This window comes from Hylobates moloch, unplaced genomic scaffold (genome assembly GCF_009828535.3).
Source record: "Hylobates moloch isolate HMO894 unplaced genomic scaffold, HMol_V3 SCAFFOLD_10, whole genome shotgun sequence".
NCBI lineage: Eukaryota > Metazoa > Chordata > Mammalia > Primates > Hylobatidae > Hylobates > Hylobates moloch.
In genome coordinates, this window is record NW_026652285.1 from 13,177,437 (window position 1) to 13,203,095 (window position 25,659).

Consider the following 25,659-nt stretch of genomic DNA (forward strand, 5'->3'; position numbering starts at 1 on the left):
TATTTCAATGAAAGTAAAATAAAAAATTCTGTTTTCCTAAAAGGCACTTGAGAGTTGCTTAAAAGGACCTGATACTTACAACAGTCAAGTTCTGATAGAAGCTACAGTAATAGCACTAACCAAATTACAGCCACTTCTTAATAAGGTAATTACTGTATAGAAAATGAGTGCATTCATTTTGGGTATCAGTGTTGAATGTTACTTACTTTCAAAGAGTTTAGAAAATAAGATGAATTGAGAATAAGTTATAAAGAAAAAACTATAGTTAAAGTAGAACCTCTTAAATTTTAGTTGTTTGAAGTAGTTATATTAGAAGAAGAGTAAGTATGGATAGTATGTTCTCAAGCGCTTGTAAGTTTTTGGTCTCATCAGTGCTAAAGAAAAGATGGGTATATATTCTTAATTATTTTATCTTATAAGTATTAATTATCTGCTATTGCCAAGTACTGTTTTAGGCGCTAGAGATAGAGTACCAACAAAGCCCATAAAACTCACTGCCTTCATGGAGCTTACTTTCTGGGGTGGGTGTGGAGGTTGGGGAGTGAATGGATAATAAAGTAAACAAAATACATAGTATGTTAGTGATTATTACTATGGAGAAATTAAAGCTGACAGAAGTATACTTGATCATCATAAGAGTTTGGGTGCCAAATGAAGATTATATTTAAAAGGAGTAAAATGAAGTGGCCACTGTTTTAGGATGGTCTGACCTTATCCCATTTTTATATTTAACATATCTGGACATCATGTCTTCGTATTAATAAAATGAAAAGTCTTAGATTAAATAGTGGCATGGTATTAGCCTCCAGTTCTAAAGTGGTTTAATTCTGTGATTTGAGTACAAAGGTATGCTAGACTTGGGAGAGATAACAGAGAAATACCTGTTATACTCCTGGTTTGTCTACAAACATCCTAATTTTATATTATACAAAATGGTTCTCTGGTCCCCATCTTATAAGTGAAAATGAGCTCAGAAGGGCTAAATAACTTGCCCAAAGTCACATACCTAATAAAAGAACCATGATTCTAATGCGATACTATTTGACTCTAAAGTCCATGTATTTTCCCTAATGTCACAGTGCTAAATAAAGATTGCCAATAATAAATACTTTTAATTTGGAGCAGCAAGAGATTACCATACTGGTTAAGAATGACAAGAAGTTGAAAAGACAGAGTTTAAACTAAAGTTAAAGGGAAACATAGGAGTTAATGTAGGTAGAGTGAAAGGGAGAGAGCTGCACAAGAATGCCAGGACAATGGAGGGAAGGTGGGTAGAACATTCTAGTTGTAATACAGAAGCTTTTCAAAGGAATCGAGAGAGGGAAAGTTGTGAGGACTGGATAGACCTCATCTCACATTCAGCATTGTTCAAAAAAGAGTTTGGAAATGTACAGTTTTTAAGCAGACAAGTCATACGATGAAAGCAGGACTTAGATCCTGGTGGTAGTGTGCACAGTGGATTGGAGTAGGAAGAAACTGAAGTAAAAAGAATCCACCTTTATAATAAAGAAGGTTGGCATGTGGTAATGTCATTAGCAATAAGAAAGAAAGGACAGATACAAAAGAGACTACTCTAGAAGAATCAAATCTTGGTGACTGGATTTAGAAATCAAAGAACAGGGAGAAGTCAAAGGAGGTGCTAAGTAACATTCTCAGTCCAGCTAACAGTGTCTTTAGTTATACATATGGAAAAGTGAAGAGCTTACTCATATCTTTATTTTCCCCAAAAGAGAAAACATGGGTAATTTAGGAAGATAAGCTGCTTTATTTTTAACTGCAGTGTGTTTTGAAAGAGACTACGTCATGATTCATCTTACTAGCCTCAAACATGTCTCCTTTGCCAGGACTCGCCTCTGCACAAAGCCCTCTTTTGGGTAGCTGTGGCTGTGCTGCAGCTTGATGAGGTCAACTTGTATTCAGCAGGCACTGCACTTCTTGAACAAAACCTACATACTTTAGATAGTCTCCGTATATTCAATGACAAGGTAAGCAAACTTTGCCTTGAGGTTCCTAGATTACTCAGATTTAGTACTCCTCCATCTTTTGTTGTTGCTATTCTTTAAAATCACAAGAAGTCCATAACTTAAATATGAATTTGTATAATGTAACTTATTGTGAGTATATTTCCTTACCAGCTCATAAAGAACTATGTAAACTTGAATGCGTATTTTTTACATAAAAATAGCAAAAAAAAAAAAAAAACAGTACTGGCCTAATACTAGTAGAATTACAGAATAAGGATAAATAATACATGATCATCCTTACAGAACGAGGATAAATAATACATGGTAATAATATTAATAGCTACCATGCCAGGCCGTATGCTAAGCACTATACATTTATTTTTAATTTTCATAACCTTAAGGTAAAGGTTAGCATTCTCTGCCCCCCATTTCACAAGTGAAATAATCTAAAAGTAATATTAGTTTTACTTAATAATGCCACTTAATGAAAAATATGTATAATTCATAATAGATAAGGAAGTTGGAGAGTCTAAAGGAAACTTTTGGGTACTTAATTTTACTAGTTGTTTTATTCTGTCTAATCTTACTTTAAAATATGCCATTAGTGGCCAGGAGTGGTGGCTCACACCTGTAATCCCAGCACTTTGGGAGGCCAAGACAGGTAGATCAGTTGAGCTCAGGAGTTAGAGACCAGCCTGGGCAACATGCAAAACCCCATCTCTACAAAAAAGGCAAAAATCAGCTGGGTATGGTGGCATGCACCTACAATCCCAGCTACTCGGGAGGTGAGGTAGGAGGATTGCTGGAGCCTGGGAGGCAGAGATTGCAGTAAGCTGAGATCACGCCACTGCACTGCAGCTTGGGCAACAGAGCAAGACCCTGTCTCCAAAAAAAGTGTGTACGCATATATTACGTACACACATATATATGTAATGTATGTGTATATATATAAAGTGTATGTGTGTGTGTGTGTATATATATATACACACACACATAAAATATGTAAAATCCAACTCCAATTAAGGTTAATAAATGTTAGGAGGGGTGCTAATGGTGTGTGTGTGTGTGTGTGTGCGCGTGCGTGCTCGCATGTGTGTGTGTATATATATGAACATGGGCAAATTACTTCTTAGTTCCTTTCTAATTTGTAAAATGGAGATCTGATTGGGGTTGGATTTTAGTTCATAGAGAATAGAGGAGAGAATAAAATAGTATGAAATTATGTCCCTTTTGTCTTTGGATAAAAATGGGAAGGGTCTAGGAGAAAAGAGGGGAATGTTTTTAAAAGAATGTGTATATACAGTGTGATTTGCTTGTAGTGAAATTAACTGAACTGTGGGTAGAAAGAACAGGATTATGGTTTTAAGTGTAAAGATGCTTGGTCTAAACATTATTAGTTCAGTCTACCAGAGGTAGTGTGAACCTGGAACAGATATGGGTCTGAGAAATATGGGAACAAAATTTTAGAGGTAAGAGGTTTTATGGAGTTTATTAATCAGACCTCCATTTTGCAAATTAGAAAGGAACTAAGAAGTAACTTGCCCATGCTTGTACATCTGTTTCGGGACTAGAACCCCTCTGTCCTAATTCTCATTGCCCTTTTTCTAAAACTGTTTTGGGACAGTGGTGGTCAGTGATAGCTAGTTGTTGGCTATTTATATATTAAGAATATTTGCATAGATGTCTTCTTTTGTGAAGTGTCTGTTCATGTCCTTCGCCCACATCTATGTAGCCAAAAAACACATGAAGAAATGCTCGTCATCACTGGCCATCAGAGAAATGCAAATCAAAACCACAGTGAGATACCATCTCACACCAGTTAGAATGGCCATCATTAAAAAGTCAGGAAACAACAGGTGCTGGAGAGGATGTGGAGAAATAGGAACACTTTTACACTGTTGGTGGGACTGTAAACTAGTTCAACCATTGTGGAAGTCAGTGTGGCGATTCCTCAGGGATCTAGAACTAGAAATACCATCTGACCCAGCCATCCCATTACTGGGTATATACCCAAAGGACTATAAATCATGCTGCTATAAAGACACATGCACACGTATGTTTATTGCAGCACTATTCACAATAGCAAAGACTTGGAACCAACCCAAATGTCCAAAAACGATAGACTGGATTAAGAAAATGTGGCACATATACACCATGGAATACTATGCAGCCATAAAAAATGATGAGTTCATGTCGTTTGTAGGGACATGGATGAAACTGAAAACCATCATTCTCAGTAAACTATCGCAAGGACAAAAAACCAAACACCGCATGTTCTCACTCATAGGTGGGAATTGAACAATGAGAACTCATGGACACAGGAAGGGGAACATCATACTCCGGGGACTGTTGTGGGGTGGGGGGAGTGGGGAGGGACAGCATTAGGAGATATACCTAATGCTAAATGACGAGTTAATGGGTGCAGGAAATCAACATGGCACATGGATACATATGTAACAAACCTGCACATTGTGCACATGTACCCTAAAACTTAAAGTATAATAAAAAAAAAATTTAAAAAAAAGAATATTTGCAAATTGGTTGGGTGCAGTGGCTCATGCTTGTAATTCCAGCACTCTGGGAGGCCGAGTTGGGAGGATCACGTGAGGTCAGGAGTTCGAGACCAGCCTGGCCAACATGGTGACACCCTGTCTCTACTAAAAATACAAAAATTAGCCAGGGTGGCACATGTTTGTAATTCCAGCAACCTGGGAGGCTGAGGTGGAAGGATCACTTGAACCCAGGAGGTTGCAGTGAGCCAAGATGGTGCCACTGCACTCCAGCCTGGGTGACAGAGTGAGACTCCATCTCAAAAAAAGAATATTTGCAAATGGAGCATTGCAAATGGGGCATCTGCCTTGGTATTTTCATCTTCAGAACAGCCCAGTATCAGGAGCTAATATTGATTCTAGTGCCCTTTGGATGCTAGGCATCAGAGTTAATAAGCATGTTAAAAGTCACCAGGATGTAAATTGACAGTCATTTATTTTGTATTGTAAATAAAAGTGATTTCATCTTCCACTATCTTCTTATTTATATGCTTGACTGTCTTGCACCAGTTAATTCGTAGTAGCTAAAATGTTCTGTGGTTTTCTGCAGTCAACTGAAAATAATTTCTCTCAAATTGAAAGGATTACTTATCTTGTCATACTATTGAACACAAAAACCAATTAAGTGAGCCTTTAAAGAAAGCTACTGTGTGAACCTCATCAACCATCTCATGATTATCTTTAATAGAGTCCAGAGGAAGTATTTATGGCAATCCGGAATCCTCTGGAGTGGCACTGCAAGCAAATGGATCATTTTGTTGGACTCAATTTCAACTCTAACTTTAACTTTGCATTGGTTGGACACCTTTTAAAAGGTAAAAAAGCCTTATGTTAGAATATTTTTATGAAATAGTATTAAAAAACCAGAAGTAATTTGAATAAGTGATTACTTGAAATAAATTGAAGTAAGTTAGCCCATATGTCTTACTTTAAATGCAAACTAGACCGGGCGTTGTGGCTCACCTCTGTAATACCAACACTTTGGGAGGCTGAGGCAGGAGGATCACTTGAGGCTAGGAGTTTGAGGCCAGCCTAGGCAACATAGTGAGACTTCATCTCTACAGAAAATTTAAAAATTAGCCAGGCATGGTGGCACGTGCTTGTAGTCCCAGCTACTTAGGAGGCGTAGATGGGAGGATTGCTTGAGCCTGGGAAGTCGAGGCTACAGTGACCCGTGATCACACCACTGCACTCAGCCTAGGTAACAGAGTGAGACTTTGTCTCAAAAAATAAATAAATAAGTACAAACTATATCTGTCTTAATGAGTTGTGTTTTATTCAGTATGTGTTTTATGAGAGCCTCATTTCCAATTCAAATATCAGATTTGCCTGAAAAAAGAGTTTATTCTGGCTGGGTATGGTGGCTCACACCTGTAGTCCTAGCACTCTGGGAGGCCAAAGCAGAAGGATCTCTTGGGCTCAGGAGTTCAAGACCAGCCTGGGCAATATGGTGAAACTCCCTTTCTACAAAAAATACAAAACATTAGCCAGGTGCGGTGGCACGTGCCTATAGTGCCAGCTACTTGGGAGGCTGAGGAAGGAGAATCACTTGAGCCCAGGAGGTCAAGGCTGCAGTGGGCCATGATCGTGCCACTGCACTCCAGCCCGGGTGACAGAGTGAGACCCTGCCTAAAAAAAAAAAAAAAAAAAAAAGAGTTGATTCTTATAAAAACCTACATACTGAGTCTGATAATAGCTATATTAATAGTAACAATACCTAAGTATCTTACTGATTTTCAAAATAAAACAGACTGCAAATCACTAAGTGTTATTTGAATAATTTATATTAGAAAATGTTAAGAGATTTGATCACAGATTTTCAACTTGTTTATAGTTTATTGTTGATTAATACTATCATTTTATACCATTGTACATCACCTTTCTGGTACCCTATCCTCACCCCTTTCTATATTGCTTATAGCCAGTGATCTCCAGCTATTCCTCAGAGCCCACTCATTCACTTCCTAACCTGGTTTTACTCCCCATTGCTGACTTCACAGCTTGTTAACTTTGGTTCATTAACATGGAGCAGTCATGGCCAGAGACTGCAGTTAATAAGAACAGCATGTAGTGGTGGGTCAGAAGCAAAGCAGGGTAAAGTAACACCTGGGATAAGGAGCTGGCATGAACGCCAGTGGTCTCGGAAGTGGATTTGGCCACAATAGAGATTCAAGCTATAGCTTGAGTCAACAATTTTGTATCAATTTAAATCTTAGGCTTGAGGGACCATGGAGATTCCCCCAGTTTTTATGAGAGAGAGAGAGATATGCGTACACCCACTATTGTGAATGTATGCATTTGATTTCACTTTCTTATGAAATTTCTACAAAAAATATTGACAGTGTTAATCTCTACGGTCAATGGGGATTTCTCAAAAAGTACTACACTTACTAAAGGATACCAAGATAAGTAATTGCAACTGGGCTAATAAAGTGCTTACTTATTCTTTATATCTAAAAGAATACCAGGCTGGGCACAGCGGCTCACGCCTGTAATCCCAGCAGTTTGGGAGGCCGAGGCAGGCTGACTGCTTGAGGCCAAAGTTCAAGACCAGCCTGGCCAACATGGTGAAACCCCTGCTTGAAGGCAAGAGTTGAAGACCAGCCTGGCCAACATGGTGAAACCCCATCTCTACTAAAAATACAAAAATTAGGCAGGTGAGGTGGTGCATACCTGTAGTTCCAGCCACTCAGGAGGCTGAGGCACAAGAATTGCTTGAACCTGGGAGGCAGAGGTTGCAGTGAGCCAAGATCCTACCACTGCACGCCAGCCTTTGTGACAGAGTGACACTCTGTCTTAAAAGACAAGAAAAGAAAAGAAGACCAGATACTTTCCATGTTCAAATCACCCATTTTTAAATGGGGGTAGCATTAATGATTAAAAGCTGGCCAAAGATCAAATTTATCCTCTAATCAACCCTATTTATTGGGCCCTTAGAGCATATACTTCCTATGTCATCAGCTTTTCTTTTAATTAAAAATGTTTTTGTAAAAGAACTCTATTTTCAAAAGAAATCTTAAGGAGAATTCTAATACATAGATTTTTTTTTTTAAATCCCTGTGCTGCTTTAGGGAATAGAAGATCTGAAAGACTATCATGTTTTTTAATTTTCCTCTTCCTGGAGTACTGTAGAGTTCCAGGGAATATTATATTCTACACATTTTTGGTACTTAATCTTACACATAATTAATTATTCACATTCACATATGCATGTTTTACCTTCCCAAACGGCTATTCTTGGAAAGTAGGAGTTATATTTCTGTTCCTTGCAGAGTTGTTAGTCAGGGAAGAAGACCTCAGCAGATACTTGTTCAAAAAATTAATTCTTACTTGTTTGTTTTTTGTAGGGTACAGGCATCCTTCACCTGCCATTGTTGCAAGAACAGTCAGAATTTTACATACACTACTAACTCTGGTTAACAAACACAGAAATTGTGACAAATTTGAAGTGAATACACAGAGCGTGGCCTACTTAGCAGGTAAAAACACAAAATAAACAAAATTAATCTTGCTACATCTATATATAAGGATCACTCAAAAAGTACAAATACCTATAGGTTTTTTGGTGGTTGCTTGGCAGAGCAGAAAGTTCACAGTCTAGTCCTTTAGTGGTGGTTAAAATTTTGAGAGTTTTGCCAGAACATTTTTCTGTAGGAAAAAATTTAATTCCCATTAAAATCTGAAATGTGTTCCCTTGGTCATCTTTGGTTCAAGACACTACAGTGGCTCTCTGTTAACCGTCATAAAATCTGAATGCTTCAGTCTAGCATCCTGGGCCCTTAAATAGCCCTCTCAGTTCTGTTATCTTTCTCTAAATTTCATGAGCCTCATTTTTTATTACCACTCCAAATGGATGAGTTATTTTAAGCTAATCTACTTGCCATCTCCTACAAGCAACTGCCTCTTCAATATTCATTCCTTATGTCGTTTTATCTGGAATATCTGCCCTATCCCCACCATTCCATTAAAGCTTCCTATTTGCTCTTATCTGATTTTTGTTTCTCTACTCAGCAACACTTCGCACTTATGTACAATACAATTCTTGAACATAGTTGTTTGATGGAAAGTGCTGATTCTCAGTTTTACAGACTTGTATTTGTTCAACTTTTTTGTTTGAACCGTATCACCTTGAGCAAATCATTTCACATCTCAGTATTTTTTCTCATTCAGCTTAATAATACCTGCCCTGCCTACTATGTGTTTGTTAAAAATCAAACGTACATTGAAGCACTTGGAAAATAAAAGATGCTTATTAATTCTCTGTATATTTCATATTTATGTAGTCTTCCAAAATATGTGCACATTTAACAGGTATTACCCTCTTTAGGAGACTGTAAGAAGTTCATCCTATTTTAAGTCACACTTGTGATTTGTTAAATTTTTTAACCTGCCACCGTTTTCCTTTTAGCTTTACTTACAGTGTCTGAAGAAGTTCGAAGTCGCTGCAGCCTAAAACATAGAAAGTCACTTCTTCTTACTGATATTTCAATGGAAAATGTTCCTATGGATACATATCCCATTCATCATGGTGACCTTACCTATAGGTAAGTGGATTTACTCTCCTATAATTACATAATCATAATCAGGTTTCAATTTTCCAGCTAATAGAGGCAAGCAGCAGAGTAATCTAGAAGGTAACATGGCAGAAATCTAGAGATGGCCTAGGAAGAGTGTGTAAGTCAAACTCATTTTATAAATGTGTAGTATTTTATGTGGGTTAGTAGGAAAGTTATTCTTCCAGTCTAATTGTGCTAATGTTAACATTAGTTTGCCTCTGAAGCACAGACCAAATGAACAATGAAAAGAGATGCTCTTGAAAATATTAGGTTGTAGGGGAAGGGCCTGGGGAAAAAAACTAACGCGAAATATAAACAACACATGTGCTTGGATAGAGAACGAATCTATACAGATTTGTAAAAATACAGACATGCTAACACATTTGTTGTATTTACTTATATCACACAAGTTATTTAAAAGTTTTCTATAATGTAGACTTAGATGGTAAAAATCATATCTGCTATACGTGGGTTTGGGTAGTATATTTTTCAGTATAATTTAGAGAAATTTCATGAAAATGGCATCATTGGGGGATTTTTCTGTATTTTCAATTAAATAAAAATATCTTTAAGGTTTAGAGACAGTGTTGAACATAGAAAAGTTATCTTCTGTTCACAAAACTCATATCATTCCATTTATCAACATCCTGCTTTTTGATAAAAAGACTTCAACAATTTCCTTAAGATTCTAACAATGTATGCAAAAATTTTTCAAACATACTTGGTATTCAATAGTCTTACTTTTGTCAGTCCCATTATTATATTACTTTGAGATATGCCCTTTTTGTTATAGAAAGGGTAAAATAGTTTGCCTGTGTTCCCCTGTCAAAGTATAAATTAATGTCTGATTTTCTTGTTTTTTAAACAATTGCCTATTTAGACTTAATTTTTTCTGATTTAAAAAAATCAGTGCAATAAGTTCAAGGTCTTTTATCAACATAACTACAGTTAATAACAATGTATTTTATACTTGAAAATTGCTACAAGAGTAGATTCTAAGTATTCTCACCATAAAAGATAAATATATGAGGTAACACATACGTTAATTTGCTTGATTTAGCCATTCTACAATGTAAACATTTTATTTTTATTTATTAATTTTTTTTGAGACAGAGTCTTGCTGTGTCGCCCAGGCTGGAGTGCTGTGGCACAATCTCGGCTCACTACAACCTCCGCCTCCTGGGTTCAAGTGATTCTCCTGCCTCATCCTCCCGAGTAGCTGGGATTACGGGCATGTGCCACCAATGCCTGGCTAATTTTTGTATTTTTGTAGAGATGGGGTTTCACCATGTTGGGCAGGCTGGTCTTGAACTCCTGACCTCAGGTGATCCGCCTGCCTCAGCCTCCCAAAGTGTTGGAATTACAGGCGTGAGCCACAGCGCCCAGCCAATGTAAACATATTTTAAAACATCATGTTGTACACCAAGCTTGTTCAACCCATGGCCTGCAGGCTGCACGCAGCCCAGGACGGCTTTGAATGCAGCCCAACACAAATTTGTAAACTTTTTTAAAACATTAAGAGATTTTTTGGGGTTTTTTTTTTTTTTTTTTTTAAGCTCATCAACTGTAGTTAGTGTATTTTATGTGTGGCCCAGTATATTCTTCTAATTCCAGTGTGGCCCAGGAAAGCTAAGAGATTGGACACCTCTGTTGCTATACCTTTTTATTTGTCAGCTTTTAAAAATTGCAGTACCGATCTTTTTGTTCGGCATTTGGTAAGTACCTACTATGTACGAGATACTATGGCAAGAAAGTTGATAATTCCTGGGGGTACACCAAGAGTTTGTAACCTAAAGCCCTTTAAAGTGCAATTTTAAAATTAATTGATTGCTATTGTTAGGAAATAGCACAGCCACTTGGAAGGAGCAAACAATGGTTGTATTTGTCACCATGTTAATTAATTTTTCTCTATTGTTTTCCTCTTTCAGGACACTGAAGGAGAGTCAGCCATGGTCCTCTCCCAAAGGTTCTGAAGGATACCTTGCAGCCACCTATCCAGCTGTCGGCCAGACCAGTCCCCGAGCCAGGAAATCCATGAGCCTGGACATGGGGCAGCCTTCTCAGGCCAACACTAAGAAGTTGCTTGGTTAGTTTATTTAAATTATGTAGTTTTTTTAATTATTTTAAAAAATAGATATTTTTACTCTTGGAAAATTATTTGAAATTTCGGGATTATCAAAATTTTCTGTCTCAATGTAGCAAAGTTTTTGATGCCATTTAAAAGAGAGTTTGATAGATCAGTTAAGCATTATAAGTTGAGATAGAGAAATGAGAATGGGACCTTGAAACAGTTTTTTCTGAATCTTAGACTAAATATTGTGACTCTCCTTATTTTGTTTTGCCTTGGCTGGCCAGCAGGGAATGGGACTCTGAGACATATTAGATAAATACCTATAAGGAAAGAAGAGTCTTGCTGCACTCAGGGGATTTAATCATATACTGTAATACTTCCCAAAATTATCATCTGAGAGAATATATGAATATGGTATGAAGCTGTAATAGTATTATTTGCCATGATTTATTTGAAAAGACAAAAAGACATGCTTTTCAATTACTGAAAGAAAATAGGATTCTTTTTTTTCTTTTTTCTTTTCTTGATATGAAGTCTTGTTCTGTTCACCCAGGCTGGAGTGCAGTGGCACAGTCTCAGCTCACTGCAACCTCTGCCTCCCGGGTTCAAGCAGTTCTCCTGCCTCAGCCTCCCTAGTAGCTGGGATTACAGGCACACGTCACCACATCTGGCTAACTTTTGTATTTTTAGTAGAGACGAGGTTTCACCATGTTGGCCAGGCTAGTCTTGAACTCCTGACCTCAGGTGATACACCCTCCTCGGCCTCCCAAAGTGCTGAGATTACAGGCATGAGCCACCATGTCTGGCCGGAAGATAGGATTCTTGAAATTAAGATTGCTCAGTTACATCAACATTTATAGAATTTTTGTCTCTGAGAAGTACACCTAAGATGCTGCGAGACTCATTTCCATTTTAGTAACTGAAAGTAAATGAATGAAAGAACGCACTAGGCCAGGTGCAGTGGCTCACGCCCATAATCCCAGCACTTTGAGGGACTCAGGTGGGAGGATTGCTTGGGTCCAGGAGTTCAAGACCAGCTTGGGCAACATGACAAAACCCATCTCTACAAAAAATACAAAACTTAGCTGGGCATGGTGACGAGCACCTGTAGTCCCAGCTACTTGGGAAGATCACTTGAGCCCAGGAGGTGGGGCTAGCAGTGAGCCAAGATTGCACCACTGCACTCCAGCCTGGGTGACAGAGTGAGACCCTGACTCCAAACAAACAAACAAACAAACCAAAACACTGATCTTACATCGCTCCTCAGAGGAAATGCAGAGATGTTCTTGTATTCCACTGGGTAAAATTGTAATTGTTACTGGAATACATTGGGATCTGTATTTCAGTGGAATGGTTCAGCAGATTTCAGTTATCCATGCAAACATATTTAAGTATCTTTAGGTATTGGAAAAATGTTTGTGTTCATAAGGAAATTAGTGAACAAACAACAAATTGTAACATAAATAACCTGCCAGGAAACCATGAAAGAAATAGAAACCATGAATGTGTCAATCACGGTTACTAGCCACATAGGTGTGTTACTGTTGTTTAAGTTCCCTTCTGTTAGTACCTTGCCATAAATAATCATTTAGGAGTTTCCTGGTTACTTTGTGTTTTGTAATTCTGGATTTTCATGCAAATGAAGTTGTAAATGAAAAACTAACCTCAAAAAAAAATGTAGTATTGAATTCATTCAACCCATGTACTAAGTGAAAAAGATAAGGTAACTGCCCTGGAAGAGTTTGTAATTTGTGTCCAAGATTTATAATCAGCCAATCACAACAGCAACTCCAGGTGCCAGTAAAATGATATGTCTTGATGGGGGAATCCGGAGATCTGGGGAAATTAGAAAAAAAAAACTGCAGAGAAGAGATAAGATTTGGGCTGTGTCCCAAAGATTTAATATATGCTTGCAAAATAGACAACAGGATAAGTAGAGGCGTATGTTTAAGAGCAGCAGGGAATATCAAGAATAAAGAAAAGGCAGGAAAGCAACTGATGATACATCATGGCATCATGGGGAATGGGATAGGAAGTGAGATGAGAAGAAGGACTAGAACTCGATTGGAAACGACTGTGTGCCATGGTAAGAGATTTACCCTTATCACGCATTCAGCTGAGGTATTTAAGTAGGGGAAGAACATGACCAAATTTTAATTTTTGCCAAGTTTTTCTAGCAGCAATGTGGATAGACGGGAAGAGATTTTTAGCAAAGGAACCATTTAATAAAATTGATACAGCAATCCAAGCAAAAAAAATGGTGTGGGCCCCACACTAAGGCAGGAGCAATGGGAGAATGGAGAAGAACTAGCAGGTTTGGAGCTGGGCATAATGGTACACACCTATAGTCCCAGGAACTCAGGAGGCCAAGGCAGGAGGATTTAGTAGAATGGACATGACTTAGTGACCAATTGTTGCAGGTGGGGAAGGGGAGAAGATTGTGAAGGATGTCAGAAGTTTTTAGTTTTAAAAACTGTCTGGATAGTGATTCCATTCATAGAGATCAGGACTAATATGTTCACAGTACATGATAAATTTAGGTTGATTACATTTGAAATATTTTCAAGACATCTATGAGTGTATATCTAAGAGATAAACCACAAGATGTACCTGGAATTCGGGAAGAAAGTAAACAAGTAAACATTTAGAATTGATTAGCTCACAGATAGTTGAAGCTATGGAAGCAGAATGAGATCTTCCAGGAAGAATGCAGAGAATAAAATAAAAAGGACGAGTGAGAAAGGAAGGAAAACTAAATGTAGAAAGTAGTGTCCCAATCTCATGTTTGGAAAGCACTGACTGGTTTTAGAAAACCTGAGTTTTCCATCTGGTCATTGTCTAGATCCCTAGCCATGCTACCTCAGACTAATTACTTAACTGCTCATGGCTTCATCAGTGTACATGTGCATGAAACGAAGAAGCCGGACTAGACTACTTTGGGCTGTTAAATTATTTGGCCTTGGTATTTATGACTATTATGAATAGTTATTCATATTAATTCTTGAGGTAATAGACTTTGTATTTCTCAAGTGTTAAATTGTCAGATTTTATTATATTGGCTTTAATTCTGGCTTTAAAAACATAATACTGTTGGCCGGGCATGGTGGCTCATGCCTGTAATCCCAGCACTCTGGGGAGACCAAGGCAGGTGGATCGCTTGAGCCCAGGAGTTCGAGACCAGCCTGGGCAACATGGAGAAACCCTGTCTCTACTAAAAATAGAAAAATCAGCTGGGTGTGGTAGTGTGTGCCTGTAGTCCCAGCTACTGGGGAGGCTGATGTGGGAGGATCTCCTGAGCCCAGGATGCAGAGGTTGCAGTGAGCTGAAATCATATCACTGCACTCCAGCCTGGGCCACAGAGCGAGACCCTATCAAAAGAAAAAAATAGTGTTAATACATGATTACATGATTAGAGAAAGTAAAAGCCAAATGGGAGATAATGCTACTTGCTATTTTTAAAGCATCTCCCAGTGTATCTAGTTTTTAGTATTTTCAGGCATGCATATCTTTTTTTCAAAGCTTAAAAAATTAAAATCAAACTCTGCTTTTTTCCTAAGCTTAGAAATTACTCATGTATTAATGAGTAGTTCTTGGCACCAGCAGCGTTTCTTAAACTGAAAAGACTGGTCAGATGTAGTTGACCTTTGCTACTGAATAATGCCTACCTTTGCATTTATTATCAGTTATCATATTTGTTGATTTACCTCCAGTGTAGTTTGGTTTACCTCCAGTGTACAGAATACAATCCCAGTTTAATTTGCACCACTAAGGTGCAACCTATCCTGAAACAGAAAGCTATGGGAACAAAACCCTTTGAGAAGATGGAAAATAAAGGAAAGAAACTGCTCCAGGGATATATTAGAGCTTTCTTTGAGTCCTGAGTGAAAGCTTAAACACTTTATGTCCAAACATTTTCTTTTTAGTATATTCCCATTTATAGACACTGTGGTTAATGAACTTCCATATTCTTAACTTTTGTTTATAGGAACAAGGAAAAGTTTTGATCACTTGATATCAGACACAAAGGCTCCTAAAAGGCAAGAAATGGAATCAGGGATCACAACACCCCCCAAAATGAGGAGAGTAGCAGAAACTGATTATGAAATGGGTGAGAAACAAAGTATTGATCTAGATCATTGAAAATAAGGTGGGAGAGTACATGAAAGTCATGTTTATTTTCCAGCCATTTCTTAGAATCCTTAGAATGAAATATAGAAACGTTTGCCATTTCTCAAAAGATAAACTCTACCATTCTTAAAATGACAGTTATCTTGAAGCTTGTGTAAAAATTAATCATATATATTATATACAGCATTGTAAATAGGTAGCCAAAACTTTTGTATAGGCGAATAGTAATTCTCTATGATGTTTATGTTAGTATTTTAAGTATCTACTAAAGAAAGCTGTTGAATTTTAGAAGTAACATTGAAATAGTTAGGCGAAGTGATTATCCAGGTGTTTGATTAATACAGCTGATCACGTTAATTCTCTATCTTACTGCAGAAACTCAGAGGATTTCCTCATCACAACAGCACCCACATTTACGTAAGGTTTCAGTGTCTGAATCAAATGTTCTCTTGGATGAAGAAGTACTTACTGATCCGAAGATCCAGGCGCTGCTTCTTACTGTTCTAGTAAGGATTTCCCCTTTTTGAGTCTCCCACCCTCAAATTTTTATTCCAGTCTACTTTTAGGAGGCCCTTAAATATTAAAAACATGAATAGGATACAGTCTTCTACTTCTCACCCAAACAGATAACAATTCAGCCACAAAGTAAAAATGTTGTGTGTTTACTTTTTTGCATCTTGGCAGGCTACACTGGTAAAATATACCACAGATGAGTTTGATCAACGAATTCTTTATGAATACTTAGCAGAGGCCAGTGTTGTGTTTCCCAAAGTCTTTCCTGTTGTGTAAGTATCTCCTTTTGATTTTAATTAACCTTCGTGCTTGTCTTCAAGTCAAATGCTTACCCAGTAATGTGCACTGGTTGCAAAGAGGGCAAAATGAGATATTGTGATAGTGATTTTAGCTTTGAGACGGTAGGTTTAATGAGGGTTAAGATTAGTTTTGACCTATTAGATCTATTAGAAAGTTGATAAGGAAAGACTTTTTAAAAATCTGGTTGATTTATTTAAGTGGTTTATTTTGATGATCATTGCTCATTTTCCTCACTTAGAAGCAAACTATTAGACTGCTATATCTAAATCAGCATACCTGTTTTGGTTTACTTTTTAGTAGATCTTTTGTATTTATCCACAGCTGAGTGAAAACAAAATTGACCTGTTTAGGAGGTGAATTTTATTCTCTCTTAAGGACTAAAAAATATTAACCTCAAAGTGTTCAAATTTAAATAGTTCAAATAAATTCTTTTCCTGATCTAGGCCTTCTATATCATGTCATTATTTTCTTTTTTTAATCTCATGTTAGAATTTTAGAGAGTTAGAACTCAGTTATTTTTATTAATGGAGTGTAGCCGGTTTAGAAACAATTTTTCTCCTAAGTTTCAGTTGGATCATGTATTTCACTCCCTCTAAACTATTTTGCTTTCCCTATTTGATCTGACTCAGCATTTTAAAAGCACTGATTAACATTAAATTTAATTTTTTTTCTTTTTGTTTTGCACAGATCCTAAATTTAGTTTTAACTTCCTAAGTGCATGTCAGTATGGAAATAGTACTAAAGCATGCTAAGTAGCAGACAGGTCCAACCTTGTCTTAAGCAAACATTTACCGTATATGGTTACACATGGTTATATGACACTACCAGTTGTTTGTTTTCACCATTTCTTCCCTGGTGACTAAAAACAAAAGACAAACAAAAACAGACACACACACATGTTCATTGTATAAAATTTGGAAAATGAAGGAATGCCCCAGAAAGTAAAAAGCACTCATCTCCCTTTAATTTTGGCACATTATTCTGGGGAATGCGTATTATGTTTTCCACTACATATTTTCATTTAATTTTCCTCTAAAATGTTCTTCTGTTGACTTTTTTTTTTTTTAGGCACAATTTGTTGGACTCTAAGATCAACACCCTGTTATCATTGTGCCAAGATCCAAATTTGTTAAATCCAATCCATGGAATTGTGCAGAGTGTGGTGTACCATGAAGAATCCCCACCACAATACCAAACATCTTACCTGCAAAGTAAATAAATGTATCTGGAGAAGGATGGTTGATGAACTTGCTAACATGCGCACTGTTGTAGAATGCATTGACTACAGAATTCTTTATAAGGGATAGACTTGTTCATACTTTTATTTCCATATTCCATTTTTTTACTCTCTCAATTGTATGTCCAATGTAGCTGGTTGACAACTTTTTATACTGAGTATATTTTAAGTAGGTTTTAGTTGCTTTGACACTCATTCTAAAAACATGTTTTCAACATGTACATAGGGTTTATATATCATCAGCTATACTACTTATTTAATTTCTGTTACAATTAAAAGATATCTTGCTTGTTATGAGAGTAACATTTGATTTGTTGCAGGTTTTGGTTTTAATGGCTTGTGGCGGTTTGCAGGACCCTTTTCAAAGGTAAGAAAATATATTTTTCTCTAACTTTTGGCAAAATGAAGGTTTCTGTTCAAATTAGTATGCTTGCTTTAAGAACACACAATATGCTGAAAAGCAGAATAATAATTCACAATAAACACATATGTTACTTTTATAAAAAGTTTCTCATCACAAGGTTTTTTTCCAGGAGGCAGCATGGTGTGGGTGGGGGGTGTGTATTCACTTTTATAAACAAAGTCAACTTACGCTCAGTTTTTCAGAAGAGTATGATAAACCTCTGTGATACTTTTCTGCCACAGTCCCTTGTGTATTTGATAATCTTAATGCAAACACTTGGATATCTTATGACTAGCAAGGAGCATTACCATGGTTAAAATCTATTTCATGAAAACATTTTTATTTCCAGCCTATTAGATTAGATTAATTTCTCTCTGGATTTGTCCTCATATGCTCTTATTCAGTTTTTTTGTTTGTTTGTTTGTTTTTGGTTTTTTTTTTTTGTTTTTTTTTTTTGTGAGACAGAGTCTCACTCTGTCTCCAGGCTGGAGTGCAGTGGTGCAATCTTGGCTCATTGCAACCTCTGCCTCCCAGGTTCAAGTGATTCTCCTGCCTCAGTCTCCTGAGTAGTTGAGACTACAGGCATGCACCACCACACCCAGCTAATTTTTGTATTTTTAGTAGAAACAGGGTTTCACCATTTTGGCCAAGATGGTCTTGATCTCTTGACCTCATGATCTGCCCACCTCGGCCTCCCAAAGTGCTAGGATTACAGGCATGAGCCACCGCACCTGGCCTCGGTTTGTTTTTTGATTGGCATTAGTTTATGTAGTGCTACATAATATGTATATAATCATTTTCTCTGTATGTGGGCTCTCTCCAAATTGATCAAAGTTCCTTGAAGACAGGGTTTCTGTTTCTTCCTTGAACAGTTCCTGGTGCAGTGTTTTAGATACAGGTGGTGCTAAATCAATATGAATTATATAAACCTTGTTCCAGTTTTTAAGAATTGGGTATTTTGTTTATTTCCTTTCGCTATTACCTGAATATCTGTTGACATGCAAAGGTTGTCACTTAAAAAATGGGCCTAAAGTTACAGAAATAAGTATATCATACAGAAGTTTTTGCATTTGGATTGCCAATAACCCTCTGAGCCCTTTACAGTGTCTAGTGAGTGGAATCTAAATGGCAGCTGGAATGATGATGCTCTGCTCATTTTCTCTGTTTTGGAAAATTGGCTAGACATCATTCCTGATGATTGTATTGTCTCAGTATTAAATTCAGTCTGTCTTGTGCATGGCTTTCAGAAAATGCAGGTTCATCTGGAAGCTTTAAGCTGAATAGAACTCCCTGTTGTAAGTCCTATGATAGTCTATAAATATTACTCTACTCCCCTTTTTTAATGATAAGTAATACAAAGGAAGAAAAATAGTAAATTAAGTCCAAACAAAATTAATATTTTTGGCTTCAGATGGGGATTTACTTAAAAAAAAGGAACTAAAATAATTACCTATTTTCCATTACAGCAAACACAAATTCCAGACTATGCTGAGCTTATTGTTAAGTTTCTTGATGCCTTGATTGACACATACCTGCCTGGAATTGATGAAGAAACCAGTGAGGAATCCCTCCTGACACCCACATCTCCTTACCCTCCTGCACTGCAGAGCCAGCTTAGTATCACTGCCAACCTTAACCTCTCTAATTCCATGACCTCACTTGCAACTTCCCAGCATTCCCCAGGTCAGTAAATGTGATCTTTATATGACTTTGAGCAAGAATATAAGATACCAACATTAGGAATTCCCTTGTGATCAGTTTATAGCAAATTTTGCTCCTTTTTCTTATGAGATTCACCTTACATTTCTTCTTTACCTTGTAACTGACTTGACTTTTGTTACTCTTTGAAGCTTTCTACTTTCAAACAAGTTGTATGTAAGACAATAAAATGTTAAAATGTCCACATGATATTCCAAGGTTGACAAGTTTCTAAGGTTGACAAGTTTCTAGAGTTTGGGCAGAAAGAGCAACTTAAAACACATTATTCTGTAAGTGAACAGAACTATAATTCCTTTACTAGATATACTAACATTGCCCTAAGGGCCTCTTTCCTCTATCTCTGATACAGCATACTATATCAAAAAAAAAAAAAAAAAAGAAGAAGAAACACAAAATCTATTAGGTACCTCACTTTCCTGCTGCCAGCAATAACTCAACCATCCATAGACCATCCTGAAAATCTGGAAGTAAATAAATAATTAAACAAAAAATTCATCTCAAGAAAACAACATCTTAAAGCCCATAAGCATATATATACCAATTCATAATGCAACTTAGATTTGAATACACTGAGAAATACTAATAGCTAATAGCTCCGGTGGGACTGAGATAAACAAGATGGGAGAAATGGCAAACCTACAGAACTCTGGACTCATTCAGTGTCATAGTGAATGGTTTCATACAACTCTGGTTGACCCAGGAGGTGCTATTCATTATAGAACTTAAACTATTGTGTGTGTTATTATGACAGTGAGTAATGAAGAAAGCTTTTGTTATGGTTGTGTTTTCTATTTAGAAAGATATTCTTCTAAAATGGTTAAAAATAAAATAAACTTTAGTTGTTTAAAGTTCCATTATCTGAAAAGTTCACTTATGAAACACATCATTCTATAAGGAAAAGTTACTATATATAGTTCTTTTAAGTGTTAGCATAAATTTTAAAAAAATCAAATGACATAACTATTCTGTGATGTTCAAGATCAATAAATAGAATTCCCAGTTTATGATCTCAGTTTTGCATGAACATTTCAACTTATATAATTTTGAAGGTTCTGAAGAATTTGGCAATACCCAATTCATATTATAAACTATTATGTAATTAACTATATTCTATTAAATTCTGGTTAACAACAAAGCTTTGGTCAGCAGAGGAAACAAATTTTATTTCAACATTTGTCGGTCGCCTTACAAGTAATCCTTTTTCCCCCCAGAAATGAGAGAAGTCTAACTTTTTTCCCCATGTAACAAGGTTTGTTTGCCCTCTGCCACTAACTCTCTAGTACAGTGTTTCTCCAAGTGTGATCCCAGACCAGCAGCATCATTTGGGAGCTTGTTAGAAATGCAGATGCTGGAGTTTCACCTCAGATCTGCACAAAAAACTCCAAGTAGAGCCCAGCCAGTAGTCAGTGTGTTAGTAAATAACCCAGGCGATTCTTACACACACTAGAATTGGAGAAGCACTGCCCTGGCGTCTGCTTCTGGTCTTGCCCATTATCAGCATTTCAGCTGTGAAGGCCAGGGCAAAACTTAAAATTTACTTTTTTTACAGATACTGCAGCCACTGAATTCCTTCCTTCCTGCTTCCCTGCTGATAAACCCTTTAGCATTTTGGAGCTAGGGAACCATACAGGTAATTTAGTTTTAGGCTCACAATATTGTGTACATTGGGGAGATTGAGTTTTAGAAGAGCTAGGTTAACTGCTTTATACAGTTCTTATCTAGAACCAAGGCCAGGCCCTTCTGTACTACATTCGTTGCCTTCCATGGCTATTGTCTGTCTGATTATCTACTTTCCCTTCTCCTTCTTTATTTCCTTGTTTTTGTTTGTTTATTGCTAATTCATTACTTATGTCTGCCTTGCCTTAAGCTCACCAGTTCTTTTTTTTCTGTTGGACTATTTTCTGGGTTATTGAACAAAATTTGAAAAGTTTTTAAAGTCTGCTTCATCTTAACCAAGCTTTTGCCTTTTGGGCTACTAAACTGGTGTTAAACATGTCAAAAATGGTTAGTTTTTTAATTGACTTTTTTTACCCAGCCTAATTGTTAGGGAAATTTCTGCCTATCTTTGCCCACAAATGGAGACAATAAAATAATCTGGATGAGAATAAAGAACCATTACAGGTTTCTCTGCAATTTGATTAGTTGCATATGTCCAGTGTTGATTGGCTATTTGCCAAATCATTTGCTTTGGTAAAACAGTCTTACTCTACAACCTTTTACTTAGAATTGTTTATTAAAATCAGAATAGGTTTTATGGCTTTGGTTCCAGTTTCAAACTAATGGTGTCACCTCCATTAGCTCTCCAAAGATGGTGCCTTTATTCAGGCTGGAAATCTCTGACTATACACAGAAGAGATGAGGAGGTTTAAAAGTAATAGAATTAATTAAGTGGTATCATGGTGTTCAACTCTTCCTGTCACTCAATTGTGTGTCATTGGTTTGACAGTTTATTTTACTACATGTTTTCAGAGAAAGGGTTTATCTTTTCAAAAGTAACCTTACTCTCCCACAAAACCCATTTGTATCTCTAAATTACGGGCTCATGTTCTCAAAAGGATCCCAATTTATATGCCCAATCACTGAGTTTTTGTCGTTTGCTCTTACAGAATAACACTTAATGGTAAGACTTGATCTTTTCTTTATAATTAGGTATATTGCTTCATATCTTTAGCTCCATGTAATCTTATATCCTTCTCTCTCTTTTTTTTTTTTTTTTTTTTTTTGAGGCAGAGTCTTGCTCTGTCGCCCAGGATGGAGTGCAGTGGTGCAATCTCGACTCACTGCAACCTCCGCCTCCTAGGTTCATGCCATTCTCCTGCCTCAGCCTCCCAAGTAGCTGGGACTATAGGCGCGCACCGCCACACCTGGCTAATTTTTTGTATTTTTAGTAGAGATGGGGTTTTACCATGTTAGCCAGGATGATCTCGATCTCCTGACCTCGTGATCCGCCCACTTCAGCCTCCCAAAGTGCTGGGATTACAGGCGTGAGCCACTGAGCCCAGCCCTTTTTTTTTTTCCCCCTTTGGAGACAGTGTCTCGCTCAGTAGCCAGGCTGGAGTGCAGTGGCGCAGTCTTGGCTCACTGCAACCTCTGCCTCCTTGGTTCAAGCGATTCCCCTGCCTCAGCCTCCCTAGTAGCTGGAATTACAAGTGCACTCCACCACGCCTGGCTAATTATTGTATTTTTAGTAGAGACGGAGTTTCCCCATGTTGACCAGGCTGGTCTCAAACTCCTGACCTCAGGTGATCCACCCATCTCAGCCTCCCAAAGTGCTGGGATTACAGGCTTGAGCCACGGCGCTCAGCCATCTCATTTCTTTATGGCGCTGAGTTTGCTTATATCAAAAAACCAAAAGAAAGTTGTCCAGATTTCTAACTCAGTCTGGTGTTTCAACTTTGCTGTTTAGCTGTATAGAAACCAAAACATTTCCTTATCTCCATTCCCAGCAGCCAAGTCTCAAGCAGTAGTATTTAAAGAAGTTCTTTGTCACTCCCCGATATGGAGCATAAGTTTGATTTACCATCAAATTACCCAACATCAACCTACACTTAGTCTACTGAGATTTAAACAAATAAAGGTTCCATTGCCCTATTTCAAAAAGCAAATGTTGCTGATCTGCACGCATTCAGCCCTTTGCTGCAAATGTTCCATGTCAATGCAAAACTCTTCATTCTAGATCTTTGGTGTTTAGCAGGATCAGCTACTAAGCTGTATTTTCTTTTGTCCAACATTTTCTGCTAGCAAATCAACAAAATAAGAGATTCATGAACCTCTCCTCCTCCCCCTCCTGCCCCAGCGTTAGGTCTTACTTAAATAAAACATTTTGGTGGTATTTCATTAGTTACCAGCTTTGAGGAGAAGTGGTAGTCACTTACATAAAGCAATTGTCTCCGAAAATGCATTCTTCTTGACAAATTAGCATAGCCTAATTCTCCATCCTAAGGGGGACTGTTTTACAAGTCCACATATAAAAGTACCTAAATGGTTGTCTTCTGAATCTCTCCCTAGTAGAAATTGAATTTGGCATCAGTGGAGCCAATGACTGTACCTGGGATTCAGTGCATATAGAATTGCATTAACCGTGACCCTTTAGCCAAATGGACCTAAGACTTTGGCTCTTAGGATTTTCCCAAACACCAATAAGAGCATCTTGAAGAGAATCCATTTACTCTGTGATATATAAGGATATTTCAGGTTTGATATTATGATCCTTATTAGATCCAGTCTAGCTGAGCTGGACATGAATTGAAGAACCAGGATTAGAACTAGAAAATGAAACCCAGGCTGAGTGCGGTGGCTCACGCCTGTAATCCTAGCACTTTTGGGAGGCCGAGGCAGGTGGATTGCTTGAGACCAGCCTGGGCAACATGACGAAACCCCATCTCTACAAAAATAGAAAAATTAGCCAGGCGTAGTGGCATGCATTTGTAGTCCCAGCTACTTGGGAGGCTGGGGTGGGAGGATCACCTGAGCTGGAGAGGTCAAGGCTGTGGTGAGCTGTGATCATGCCACTGCACTGCAGCAGGGGATTGAGAACCTATCTCAAAATAAAATAATAAAATAAAAAAAAAGAATAGGATCCATTTCCAAAGCATTAAAATTTAATATATACTTTATCAGGGTCTTCTGATATTCTTCAGAGGAGAATTGTTGTAATTTAATTCAATAAACATTTGAATACCTATTTTGTAGGTGTATGTTAAGTATGTATTAGAATCCTTGGTCACCAGAGACTTGACGGTTTTTGCCCATGGATCTAGGGAGGAAACATGTTGTTTAACAAATTCTAAGTGTGCACTATTTTTTTTTTTATTTTAAATACAAGATTAATACTATAGTGCACTGTAGAAAATACCAAAATTCCAGATATTTATCCTACATATATGTATTGTTTACTATATGCAAGGGGCTCTTAGACCCCAGGGGAGCAGAGGGGCTACCAGGGCATGATACCTGCCTTCAATAGATTTCAGATCAGAACAGGCAGTAGAATGTACGTAACTATTTTGACCTCTATTGTGATACCTGTCATGTTGTACCTTGTACTATATAGTATTCTGATAGTTCAAAGAGACATTTATGTGGAAGGATCATGTAATAATTATGGCAAGAGTTTTATAACACATTTTTCATCTCAAAAATGTTTTTAAACAAAACAAGTAAATTTGTGATCTATTTAATTTTTTTTTTTTTTTTTTCTTTAAGATGGAGTCTCGCTCTGTCACCCAGGCTGGAGTGCAGTGGCATGATCTCAGCTCACTGCAACCTCTGCCTCCCAGGTTCAAGCAATTCTCCTGCCTCAGCCTCCCAAGTAGCTGGCACTACAGGCACCCACTACCACACCCGGCTAATTTTTGTATTTTTAGTAGAGATGGGGTTTCACCATATTGGCCAGGCTGGTCTCAAACTCCTGACCTTGTGATCCTCCCACCTCCGCCTCCCAAAGTGCTGGGATTACAGACATGAGCCACCGCGCCTGGCCTAAAATTTTTTTTTACTAGGAAAAAGGCTTTAAATTTTTTTTGTTTGATCAGCTCATTTTACTGTTAATATTGGTGCGTGAATTTTTTAGAACAAAGACATACTTAGTTCATCATTACTTTAGACTCCCTTCTTCCATTTTTATTTCTGGGCTTCATCCAAGCCTACCCGTCATTCTCTCACTTTGCTTCTGTAATGTAGCCCTTCTTCCTGAGAAGCTGGCTAGATCAAGTAGTGATCATAACATTCCTAAACCAATAGTGCTGATAGCTCTGTGTACGGAGGGATATTTCATCCAAACCATTTCTCTAAACTTAGACTTGGCTCTGAGTCAGTAATACTTCTTTTTACTAGGTTTGAAATACCTCCCTCTTAGCTGGGCACAGTGGTACATGCTTGTGGTCCCAGCTACTAGGGAGGCTGAGGTGGGAGGATTGCTTGAGCCCAAGAGTTCAAGTCCGGCCTGGGCAGCATCATGAGACCCCCGTCTTTTAAAAGAAAGAAAAGAAATATCTCCCTTTTAGAAGAAACCTAAAAGTCTCTATTTTGAGGCCACTTAAGATCTCTGAAATACTTTAATGTTTTAGAGAATTGTTTATGGTATTACCTGACCTTTTTTTTCTTGATTTGCTTTCTTTTTCTTTGTTATTATCCTATGTTTAAGGGAGAAAAATAATTTTAAATTGAGCGATTTCTTGGTATAATTCTTGCTACTTTTTAAATCTAATTTTTAGCTTA

General features: G+C 37.5%; 1 protein-coding gene across 5 annotated transcripts in view; it reads left to right on the top strand.

Moving 5' to 3' along the window:
- NF1 (neurofibromin 1) overlaps positions 1-25,659 on the top strand; it is a 324,371-nt gene that overhangs the window by 283,145 nt on the left and 15,567 nt on the right. For 4 of the 5 annotated variants that reach the window (XM_058446142.1, XM_032163044.2, XM_032163045.2 and 1 more), the window contains 12 exons: positions 44-145; positions 1,845-1,985; positions 5,202-5,328; positions 7,861-7,992; positions 8,922-9,057; positions 10,998-11,155; positions 15,126-15,248; positions 15,644-15,774; positions 15,953-16,053; positions 17,150-17,292; positions 17,639-17,685; positions 19,188-19,404. In XM_058446142.1, coding sequence (XP_058302125.1) covers positions 44-145; positions 1,845-1,985; positions 5,202-5,328; positions 7,861-7,992; positions 8,922-9,057; positions 10,998-11,155; positions 15,126-15,248; positions 15,644-15,774; positions 15,953-16,053; positions 17,150-17,292; positions 17,639-17,685; positions 19,188-19,404 — 1,558 coding nt within the window. Of the gene's footprint in view, positions 1-43; positions 146-1,844; positions 1,986-5,201; positions 5,329-7,860; positions 7,993-8,921; positions 9,058-10,997; positions 11,156-15,125; positions 15,249-15,643; positions 15,775-15,952; positions 16,054-17,149; positions 17,293-17,638; positions 17,686-19,187; positions 19,405-20,989; positions 21,071-25,659 lie in introns of all 5 variants that reach the window. The other variant, XM_058446141.1, reaches the window with a different exon arrangement.